Raw genomic sequence first — 13,622 nt, forward strand, 5'->3', positions numbered from 1 at the left:
GTTAAGACAGATGAATACACAGAGAGGAAACTTATTACAGAATATAGTTAAGACAGATGAATACACAGAGAGAAACTTATATAGAAGTTAACACAGATGAATACACAGAGAGGAAACTTATTATAGAATATAGTTAAGACAGATGAATACACAGAGAGGAAACTTATTACAGAATATAGTTAAGACAGATGAATACACAGAGAGGAAACTTATTATAGAATATAGTTAAGACAGATGAATACACAGAGACAGATGAAACTTATTATAGAATATAGTTAAGACAGATGAATACACAGAGAGGAAACTTATTATAGAATATAGTTAAGACAGATGAATACACAGAGAGGAAACTTATTATAGAATATAGTTAAGACAGATGAATACACAGAGAGGAAACTTATTATAGAATATAGTTAAGACAGATGAATACACAGAGAGGAAACTTATTACAGAATATAGTTAAGACAGATGAATACACAGAGAGGAAACTTATTACAGAATATAGTTAAGACAGATGAATACACAGAGAGGAAACTTATTACAGAATATAGTTAAGACAGATGAATACACAGAGAGGAAACTTATTATAGAATATAGTTAAGACAGATGAATACACAGAGAGGAAACTTATTACAGAATATAGTTAAGACAGATGAATACACAGAGAGGAAACTTATTACAGAATATAGTTAAGACAGATGAATACACAGAGAGGAAACTTATTATAGAATATAGTTAAGACAGATGAATACACAGAGAGGAACTTATTTAGAATATAGTTAAGACAGATGAATACACAGAGAGGAAACTTATTAGAATATAAGACAGATGAATACACAGAGAGGAAACTTATTATAGAATATAGTTAAGACAGATGAATACACAGAGAGGAAACTTATTATAGAATATAGTTAAGACAGATGAATACACAGAGAGGAAACTTATTATAGAATATAGTTAAGACAGATGAATACACAGAGAGAGGAAACTTATTATAGAATATAGTTAAGACAGATGAATACACAGAGAGGAAACTTATTATAGAATATAGTTAAGACAGATGAATACACAGAGAGGAAACTTATTATAGAATATAGTTAAGACAGATGAATACACAGAGAGGAAACTTATTATAGAATATAGTTAAGACAGATGAATACACAGAGAGGAAACTTATTATAGAATATAGTTACAAGACAGATGAATACACAGAGAGGAAACTTATTATAGAATATAGTTAAGACAGATGAATACACAGAGAGGAAACTTATTACAGAATTAGTTAAGACAGAGAATATAGTTAAGACAGATGAATACACAGAGAGGAAACTTATTACAGAATATAGTTAAGACAGATGAATACACAGAGAGGAAACTTATTACAGAATATAGTTAAGACAGATGAATACACAGAGAGGAAACTTATTATAGAATATAGTTAAGACAGATGAATACACAGAGAGGAAACTTATTATAGAATATAGTTAAGACAGATGAATACACAGAGAGGAAACTTATTATAGAATATAGTTAAGACAGATGAATACACAGAGAGGAAACTTATTATAGAATATAGTTAAGACAGATGAATACACAGAGAGGAAACTTATTATAGAATATAGTTAAGACAGATGAATACACAGAGAGGAAACTTATTATAGAATATAGTTAAGACAGATGAATACACAGAGAGGAAACTTATTATAGAATATAGTTAAGACAGATGAATACACAGAGAGGAAACTTATTATAGAATATAGTTAAGACAGATGAATACACAGAGAGGAAAACTTATTATAGAATATAGTTAAGACAGATGAATACACAGAGAGGAAACTTATTACAGAATATAGTTAAACTTATTATAGAATATAGTTAAGACAGATGAATACACAGAGAGGAAACTTATTATAGAATATAGTTAAGACAGATGAATACACAGAGAAACTTATTATAGAATATAGTTAAGACAGATGAATACACAGAGAGGAAACACAGAGAGAGGAAACTTATTATAGAATATAGTTAAGACAGATGAATACACAGAGAGGAAACTTATTATAGAATATAGTTAAGACAGATGAATACACAGAGAGGAAACTTATTATAGAATATAGTTAAGACAGATGAATACACAGAGAGGAAACTTATTACAGAATATAGTTAAGACAGATGAATACACAGAGAGGAAACTTATTATAGAATATAGTTAAGACAGATGAATACACAGAGAGGAAACTTATTATAGAATATAGTTAAGACAGATGAATACACAGAGAGGAAACTTATTATAGAATATAGTTAAGACAGATGAATACACAGAGAGGAAACTTATTATAGAATATAGTTAAGACAGATGAATACACAGAGAGGAAACTTATTATAGAATATAGTTAAGACAGATGAATACACAGAGAGGAAACTTATTATAGAATATAGTTAAGACAGATGAATACACAGAGAGGAAACTTATTATAGAATATAGTTAAGACAGATGAATACACAGAGAGGAAACTTATTATAGAATATAGTTAAGACAGATGAATACACAGAGAGGAAACTTATTACAGAATATAGTTAAGACAGATGAATACACAGAGAGGAAACTTATTACAGAATATAGTTAAGACAGATGAATACACAGAGAGGAAACTTATTATAGAATATAGTTAAGACAGATGAATACACAGAGAGGAAACTTATTATAGAATATAGTTAAGACAGATGAATACACAGAGAGGAAACTTATTACAGAATATAGTTAAGACAGATGAATACACAGAGAGGAAACTTATTACAGAATATAGTTAAGACAGATGAATACACAGAGAGAAACTTATTACAGAATATAGTTAAGACAGATGAATACACAGAGGAAACTTATTACAGAATATAGTTAAGACAGATGAATACACAGAGAGGAAATTATAGAATATAGTTAAGACAGATGAATACACAGAGAGGAAACAGATTACTTATTATAGAATATAGTTAAGACAGATGAATACACAGAGAGGAAACTTATTATAGAATATAGTTAAGACAGATGAATACACAGAGAGGAAACTTATTACAGAATATAGTTAAGACAGATGAATACACAGAGAGAGGAAACTTATTATAGAATATAGTTAAGACAGATGAATACACAGAGAGGAAAGAGGAAACTTATTATAGAATATAGTTAAGACAGATGAATACACAGAGAGGAAACTTATTATAGAATATAGTTAAGACAGATGAATACACAGACAGAGAGATGAATACACAGAGAAACTTATTATAGAATATAGTTAAGACAGATGAATACACAGAGAGGAAACTTATTATAGAATATAGTTAAGACAGATGAATACACAGAGAGGAAACTTATTATAGAATATAGTTAAGACAGATGAACAGAGAGGAAACAGAGAGAAACAGATGAATACACAGAGAGAATTATTACAGAATATAGTTAAGACAGATGAATACACAGAGAGGAAACTTATTACAGAATATAGTTAAGACAGATGAATACACAGAGAGGAAACTTATTATAGAATATAGTTAAGACAGATGAATACACAGAGAGGAAACTTATTATAGAATATAGTTAAGACAGATGAATACACAGAGAGGAAACTTATTACAGAATATAGTTAAGACAGATGAATACACAGAGAGGAAACTTATTACAGAATATAGTTAAGACAGATGAATACACAGAGAGGAAACTTATTATAGAATATAGTTAAGACAGATGAATACACAGAGAGGAAACTTATTATAGAATATAGTTAAGACAGATGAATACACAGAGAGGAAACTTATTATAGAATATAGTTAAGACAGATGAATACACAGAGAGGAAACTTATTATAGAATATAGTTAAGACAGATGAATACACAGAGAGGAAACTTATTATAGAATATAGTTAAGACAGATGAATACACAGAGAGGAAACTTATTATAGAATATAGTTAAGACAGATGAATACACAGAGAGGAAACTTATTATAGAATATAGTTAAGACAGATGAATACACAGAGAGGAAACTTATTACAGAATATAGTTAACACAGATGAATACACAGAGAGGAAACTTATTATAGAATATAGTTAAGACAGATGAATACACAGAGAGGAAACTTATTATAGAATATAGTTAAGACAGATGAATACACAGAGAGGAAACTTATTACAGAATATAGTTAAGACAGATGAATACACAGAGAGGAAACTTATTACAGAATATAGTTAAGACAGATGAATACACAGAGAGGAAACTTATTATAGAATATAGTTAAGACAGATGAATACACAGAGAGGAAACTTATTATAGAATATAGTTAAGACAGATGAATACACAGAGAGGAAACTTATTACAGAATATAGTTAAGACAGATGAATACACAGAGAGGAAACTTATTATAGAATATAGTTAAGACAGATGAATACACAGAGAGGAAACTTATTATAGAATATAGTTAAGACAGATAAATACACAGAGAGGAAACTTATTATAGAATGTAGTTAAGACAGATGAATACACAGAGAGGAAACTTATTATAGAATGTAGTTAAGACAGATGAATACACAGAGAGGAAACTTATTATAGAATGTAGTTAAGACAGATGAATACACAGAGAGGAAACTTATTACAGAATATAGTTAAGACAGATGAATACACAGAGAGGAAACTTATTATAGAATATAGTTTAGACAGATGAAACACAGAGAGGAAACTTATTATAGAATGTAGTTAAGGTAGACGAATGCAAGCCAAGTTGGAATGCTTATTAAATGTTTACATTTTTCTTGTTTGTACAGGTACAAGAGTAAACAAACCAGACCAGGTTGAAATCCCACAATACGCTGTTATTGATAAAAGCAAAAAATCCTGCCATGCTGAGCAGGCTACATCACTTCCTAGAGTAGTCAGTAACCCTTGTATCGTGAATAACACAGATGGCCCCTTCTGTGAAGAGCAGAGACCACCGGTGCCTCCGAAAAAGTTCATGTGCAGGAGGTAAGTTACAGTTTCGTGTCATTCAAGTATCTCAAAAGACTGTTTAGTAAATGCTGTTTGTTTCTCTATTTCTCATGATAATTCATATATTGAGCAGCGTTTCTCAACTGAGAGGTCGCATTCCAGAACTGGTCTATCGGAATATGTTAACTTGGGGATCAAATAGATTGGAACTAAGTCATAGTTTGTTCACTAAGCATTGAATAAGTTAGAAACAGGTGTTATTTTCAACTTATTGTTAACTATGTCTTCACGTTGTTAATTAGACTAACACTTCTATTATATCATGTGATTATAAATAGGTGTTATCTACAAGTCATCGTTAACTTGACACTTCCATGTCAGACTCACACTTCTATTATACCATGTGACTATAAATAGGTGTTATCTTCAAGTCATTATAAACTTGACACTTCCATGTCAGACTAACACTTCTATTATATCATGTGATTATAAATAGGTGTTATCTTCAAGTCATTATAAACTTGACACTTCCATGTCAGACTAACACTTCTATTATATCATGTGATTATAAATAGGTGTTATCTTCAAGTCATTATAAACTTGACACTTCTATGTCAGACTAACACTTCTGTTATTTCATGTGATTATAAATAGGTGTTATCTTCAAGTCATCGTTAACTTGACACTTCCATGTCAGACTAACACTTCCATTATTTCATGTGATTATAAATAGGTGTTATCTACAAGTCATCGTTAACTTGACACTTCCATGTCAGACTGACACTTCTATTATATCATGTGATTATAAATAGGTGTTATCTACAAGTCATCGTTAACTTGACACTTCCATGTCAGACTAACACTTCTATTATATCATGTGACTATAAATAGGTGTTATCTACAAGTCATCGTTAACTTGACACTTCCATGTCAGACTAACATTTCTATTATTTCATGTGACTATAAATAGGTGTTATCTACAAGTCATCGTTAACTTGACACTTCCATGTCAGACTAACACTTCTATTATATCATGTGATTATAAATAGGTGTTATCTACAAGTCATCGTTAACTTGACACTTCCATGTCAGACTAACAATTCTATTATATCATGTGACTATAAATAGGTGTTATCTACAAGTCATCGTTAACTTGACACTTCCATGTCAGACTAACACTTCCATTATTTCATGTGACTATAAATAGGTGTTATCTACAAGTCATCGTTAACTTGACACTTCCATGTCAGACTAACACTTCCATTATTTCATGTGACTATAAATAGGTGTTATCTACAAGTCATCGTTAACTTGACACTTCCATGTCAGACTAACACTTCCATTATATCATGTGATTATAAATAGGTGTTATCTACAAGTCATCGTTAACTTGACACTTCCATGTCAGACTAACACTTCTATTATATCATGTGACTATAAATAGGTGTTATCTACAAGTCATCGGTAACTTGACACTTCCATGTCAGACTAACATTTCTATTATTTCATGTGACTATAAATAGGTGTTATCTACAAGTCATCGTTAACTTGACACTTCCATGTCAGACTAACACTTCTATTATATCATGTGATTATAAATAGGTGTTATCTACAAGTCATCGTTAACTTGACACTTCCATGTCAGACTAACAATTCTATTATATCATGTGATTATAAATAGGTGTTATCTACAAGTCATCGTTAACCTGACACTTCCATGTCAGACTAACACTTCCATTATTTCATGTGACTATAAATAGGTGTTATCTACAAGTCATCGTTAACTTGACACTTCCATGTCAGACTAATACTTCCATTATTTCATGTGACTATAAATATGTGTTATCTACAAGTCATCGTTAACTTGACACTTCCATGTCAGACTAACACTTCCATTATTTCATGTGACTATAAATAGGTGTTATCTACAAGTCATCGTTAACTTGACACTTCCATGTCAGACTAACACTTCTATTATATCATGTGACTATAAATAGGTGTTATCTACAAGTCATCGTTAACTTGACACTTCCATGTCAGACTAACACTTCTATTATATCATGTGACTATAAATAGGTGTTATCGACAAGTCATCGTTAACTTGACACTTCCATGTCAGACTAACACTTCTATTATATCATGTGATTATAAATAGGTGTTATCTAGAAGTTATCGTTAACTTGACACTTCCATGTCAGACTAACACTTCTATTATTTCATGTGACTATAAATAGGTGTTATCTACAAGTCATTATTAACTTGACACTTCCATGTCAGACTAACACTTCTATTGTATCATGTGACTATAAATAGGTGTTATCTACAAGTCATCGTTAACTTGACACTTCCATGTCAGACTGACACTTCTATTATATCATGTGATTATAAATAGGTGTTATCTACAAGTTATCGTTAACTTGACACTTCCATGTCAGACTAACACTTCTATTATATCATGTGACTATAAATAGGTGTTATCTACAAGTCATCGTTAACTTGACACTTCCATGTCAGACTGACACTTCTATTATATCATGTGATTATAAATAGGTGTTATCTACAAGTTATCGTTAACTTGACACTTCCATGTCAGACTAACACTTCTATTATATCATGTGACTATAAATAGGTGTTATCTACAAGTCATCGTTAACTTGACACTTCCATGTCAGACTAACACTTCTATTATATCATGTGACTATAAATAGGTGTTATCTACAAGTCATCGTTAACTTGACACTTCCATGTCAGACTAACACTTCTATTATATCATGTGACTATAAATAGGTGTTATCTACAAGTCATCGTTAACTTGACACTTCCATGTCAGACTAACACTTCCATTATTTCATGTGACTATAAATAGGTGTTATCTACAAGTCATCGTTAACTTGACACTTCCATGTCAGACTAACACTTCTATTATATCATGTGACTATAAATAGGTGTTATCGACAAGTCATCGTTAACTTGACACTTCCATGTCAGACTAACACTTCTATTATATCATGTGATTATAAATAGGTGTTATCTACAAGTTATCGTTAACTTGACAATTCCATGTCAGACTAACACTTCTATTATATCATGTGACTATAAATAGGTGTTATCTACAAGTCATCGTTAACTTGACACTTCCATGTCAGACTAACACTTCCATTATTTCATGTGACTATAAATAGGTGTTATCTACAAGTCATCGTTAACTTGACACTTCCATGTCAGACTAACACTTCTATTATATCATGTGATTATAAATAGGTGTTATCTACAAGTCATCGTTAACTTGACACTTCCATGTCAGACTAACACTTCTATTATATCATGTGACTATAAATAGGTGTTATCTACAAGTCATCGTTAACTTGACACTTCCATGTCAGACTAACACTTCCATTATTTCATGTGACTATAAATAGGTGTTATCTACAAGTCATCGTTAACTTGACACTTCCATGTCAGACTAACACTTCCATTATTTCATGTGACTATAAATAGGTGTTATCTACAAGTCATCGTTAACTTGACACTTCCATGTCAGACTAACACTTCCATTATTTTATGTGACTATAAATAGGTGTTATCTACAAGTCATCATTAACTTGACACCTCCATGTCAGACTAACACTTCTATTATATCATGTGACTATAAATAGGTGTTATCTACAAGTCATCGTTAACTTGACACTTCCATGTCAGACTAACACTTCTATTATATCATGTGACTATAAATAGGTGTTATCGACAAGTCATCGTTAACTTGACACTTCCATGTCAGACTAACACTTCTATTATATCATGTGATTATAAATAGGTGTTATCTACAAGTTATCGTTAACTTGACACTTCCATGTCAGACTAACACTTCTATTATTTCATGTGACTATAAATAGGTGTTATCTACAAGTCATTATTAACTTGACACTTCCATGTCAGACTAACACTTCTATTATATCATGTGACTATAAATAGGTGTTATCTACAAGTCATCGTTAACTTGACACTTCCATGTCAGACTGACACTTCTGTTATATCATGTGATTATAAATAGGTGTTATCTACAAGTTATCGTTAACTTGACACTTCCATGTCAGACTAACACTTCTATTATATCATGTGACTATAAATAGGTGTTATCTACAAGTCATCGTTAACTTGACACTTCCATGTCAGACTAACACTTCTATTATATCATGTGACTATAAATAGGTGTTATCTACAAGTCATCGTTAACTTGACACTTCCATGTCAGACTAACACTTCTATTATATCATGTGACTATAAATAGGTGTTATCTACAAGTCATCGTTAACTTGACACTTCCATGTCAGACTAACACTTCCATTATTTCATGTGACTATAAATAGGTGTTATCTACAAGTCATCGTTAACTTGACACTTCCATGTCAGACTAACACTTCTATTATATCATGTGACTATAAATAGGTGTTATCGACAAGTCATCGTTAACTTGACACTTCCATGTCAGACTAACACTTCTATTATATCATGTGATTATAAATAGGTGTTATCTACAAGTTATCGTTAACTTGACACTTCCATGTCAGACTAACACTTCTATTATATCATGTGACTATAAATAGGTGTTATCTACAAGTCATCGTTAACTTGACACTTCCATGTCAGACTAACACTTCCATTATTTCATGTGACTATAAATAGGTGTTATCTACAAGTCATCGTTAACTTGACACTTCCATGTCAGACTAACACTTCTATTATATCATGTGACTATAAATAGGTGTTATCTACAAGTCATCGTTAACTTGACACTTCCATGTCAGACTGACACTTCTATTATATCATGTGATTATAAATAGGTGTTATCTACAAGTTATCGTTAACTTGACACTTCCATGTCAGACTAACACTTCTATTATATCATGTGACTATAAATAGGTGTTATCTACAAGTCATCGTTAACTTGACACTTCCATGTCAGACTAACACTTCCATTATATCATGTGACTATAAAGAGGTGTTATCTACAAGTCATCGTTAACTTGACACTTCCATGTCAGACTAACACTTCTATTATATCATGTGACTATAAATAGGTGTTATCTACAAGTCATCGTTAACTTGACACTTCCATGTCAGACTAACACTTCTATTATTTCATGTGACTATAAATAGGTGTTATCTACAAGTTATCGTTAACTTGACACTTCCATGTCAGACTAACACTTCTATTATATCATGTGACTATAAATAGGTGTTATCTACAAGTCATCGTTAACTTGACACTTCCATGTCAGACTAACACTTCTATTATTTCATGTGACTATAAATAGGTGTTATCTACAAGTTATCGTTAACTTGACACTTCCATGTCAGACTAACACTTCTATTATATCATGTGACTATAAATAGGTGTTATCTACAAGTCATCGTTAACTTGACACTTCCATGTCAGACTAACACTTCTATTATTTCATGTGACTATAAATAGGTGTTATCTTCAAGTCATCGTTAACTTGACACTTCCATGTCAGACTAACACTTCTATTATATCATGTGATTATAAATAGGTGTTATCTACAAGTCACCGTTAACTTGACACCCACATTGTTAGTTAAAACGGATATTCTACGTGTTTCTTTCCAGTGACTTTGCTCTCTATAGAGGACCACCATCATCAAGGAAGTCACTTTTCGAACGTGTCCAAGGTATCACAAGATCTGCCAGAAGTGTCCTACAGAAGACGTTCAGTTCAGAACGCATGCACAAGTCAGAGAGAGAAGAAACACTCCACAAATCACGACGTGCACCGTCTTTCATCAAAGGCCTAAAGAAACGCATGAGCACGAGAGTGAAAACCCAGAATCATCAGAACAAAATCCTTCACCAAGTGAGGTAAATCGTTAGTAATAGTTTAAGATGAAATCTAACGTTGAGAAGCGATTTTTAGAGAAGATACATTTTGGACTCTGTTTGATTTCTCTCTTTGGTTTATGCACGTGTAATACAATCGCAGAGTACCGTAGATACAGATTATATAACTATCTGAATTCTGATTAGATGCTATCTAATGTAGCTGTATATCGGTGCAATAGTTAAACAGTTTTGTCACAGTTTGATCCTGTTAGATGGTGAGTAAATCAGCTGCATGCTGGTCCAAGAGTTAACTAGATTTTATTGCGTTTTGAACCCATTAATCTACATGAGTATTGGTTCAATATCTTTGGTGAGATTTACTGTACGGCAACAAAACAGAAAATATCATGAGAGGTTTTGATATTTACTGATGCATTTCTACTCATTTACTATCGTGAGGGCATGGCACGGTCTGATGGTTAGTGTTCGATTCCCAAACTGAGAGTTGTGGGCTCAAAACCCCCTTTACCAAATATTCTCGCCTTCTCGGCCACGGATGTGTCACGATCAACTCTCACGTCTCATTGGTAAATAGTCGCCCAAGACTTGGCGGTGTTGATTTCCTCTAATCTGTTAAACTCGGGATGACCAGTGCAGTTAACCCTCGAGTAGTTCTGTGCGAAATTAAACGAAAACAAATGCTACTGAATTACAGCTTACTGATAGGATATACGGAATATACATAAACATTCCCGAAACATTTTGTATCAAGCAAGCTGATGGTAACGGAGGATAAATTATATTTCCTCTGCTATTAGCTAACGTTTCAACTAGTTGAGGTCAGAGTAGCTGGATACTGGTTATCATAATCACACATGAACATTTCACTGCCCGTGACCTTGTGGTCAGCGTGTCTGAACTATCGGCCCAATAGTTCATAGTTCGCGTCTTGTTGTTGTTCTGTGTTATAACTCTCACTGTTCAATCATTAGTCCAATAGTTTATAATGAGTGCTGTTGACGACCTAACTTCCCTCTATTGTCCATCAACTGTTCAACCAGACTAGAGTAGTCCAATAGCTTATAATGAGTGCTGTTGACTAGCTACCTTCCCTGTATAGTCCGTCAACTGTTCAAACAGACAAGAGTAGTCCAATAGTTTATAATGAATACTGTTGACCAGCTAACTTCCCTCTATAGTCCGTCAACTGTTCAACCAGACAAGAGTAGTCCAATAGTTTATAATGAATACTGTTGACTAGCTACCTTCCCTGTATAGTCCGTCAACTGTTCAACCAGACAAGAGTAGTCCAATAGTTTATAACGAGTGCTGTTGACTAGCTACCTTCCCTCTCTAGTCCGTCAACTGTTCAACCAGACTAGAGTAATCCAATACTTTATAATGAATACTGTTGACTAGCTACCTTCCCTGTATAGTCTGTCAACTGATCAACCAGACAAGAGTAGTCCAATAGTTTATAATGAGTGCTGTTGACTAGCTAACTTCCCTCTATAGTCTGTCAACTGTTCAACCAGACAAGAGTAGTCCAATACTTTATAATGAATACTGTTGACTAGCTACCTTCCCTGTATAGTCTGTCAACTGTTCAACCAGACAAGAGTAGTCCAATAGTTTATAACGAGTGCTGTTGACTAGCTACCTTCCCTCTCTAGTCCGTCAGTTGTTCAACCAGACTAGAGTAGTCCAATAGTTTATAATGAATGCTGTTGACTAGCTAACTTCCATGTATAGTCTATCAACTGTTCAACCAGACAAGAGTAGTCCAATAGTTTAAAACGAATACTGATGACTAGCTAACTTCCCTCTCTAGTTCGTCAACTGTTCAACCAGACAAGAGTAGTCCAATAGTTTATAATGAATGCTGTTGCCTAGCTAATTTCCCTGTATAGTCTGTCAACTGTTCAACCAGACAAGAGTAGTCCAATAGTTTATAACGAATACTGTTGACTAGCTAACTTCCCTCTATCGTCCGTCAACTGTTCAACCAGACAAGAAGTAGTCCAATAGTTTATAACGAATACTGTTGGCTCGCTAACTTCCCTCTATAGTCTGTCAACTGTTCAACCAGACAAGAGTAGTCCAATAGTTTATAACGAGTGCTGTTGACTAGCTAACTTCCCTGTATAGTCTGTCAACTGTTCAACCAGACAAGAGTAGTCCAATAGTTTATAACGAATACTGATGACTAGCTAACTTCCCTCTATCGTCCGTCAACTGTTCAACCAGACAAGAGTAGTCCAACAGATTATAATGAGTGCTGTTGACTAGCTAACTTCCCTGTATAGTCTGTCAATTGTTCAACCAGACAAGACTAGTCCAATAGTTTATAACGAATACTGTTGACTAGCTAACGTCCCTCTATCGTCCGTCAACTGTTCAACCAGACAAGAGTAGTCCAATAGTTTATAATGAATGCTGTTGACTAGCTAACTTCCCTCTATCGTGGGTCAACTGTTCAACCAGACAAGAGTAGTCCAATAGTTTATAACGAATACTGTAGGCTCGCTAACTTCCCTCTATAGTCTGTCAACTGTTCAACCAGACAAGAGTAGTCCAATAGTTTATAACGAGTGCTGTTGACTAGCTAACTTCCCTGTATAGTCTGTCAACTGTTCAACCAGACAAGACTAGTCCAATAGTTTATAATGAATACTGTTGACAAGCTATCTTCCCTTTCTAATCCGTCAACTGTTCAACCAGACAAGAGTAGTCCAATAGTTCATAATGAATACTGTTGACTAGCCAACTTCCCTCTCTAGTCCGTCAACTGTTCAACCAGACAAGAGTA

At 33.2% G+C, this 13,622-nt stretch overlaps 1 protein-coding gene across 1 annotated transcript in view; it reads left to right on the forward strand.

Moving 5' to 3' along the window:
- LOC143227942 (uncharacterized) overlaps window positions 1-13,622 on the forward strand; it is a 37,503-nt gene that overhangs the window by 19,491 nt on the left and 4,390 nt on the right. The window contains exons 6-7 of the mRNA XM_076459294.1: window positions 4,813-5,011; window positions 10,604-10,852. Coding sequence (XP_076315409.1) covers window positions 4,813-5,011; window positions 10,604-10,852 — 448 coding nt within the window. The remainder of the gene's footprint in view (window positions 1-4,812; window positions 5,012-10,603; window positions 10,853-13,622) is intronic.

The sequence above is a fragment of the Tachypleus tridentatus genome, chromosome 10 (genome assembly GCF_004210375.1).
Source record: "Tachypleus tridentatus isolate NWPU-2018 chromosome 10, ASM421037v1, whole genome shotgun sequence".
In the NCBI taxonomy this organism is placed as follows: Eukaryota; Metazoa; Arthropoda; class Merostomata; order Xiphosura; family Limulidae; genus Tachypleus; species Tachypleus tridentatus.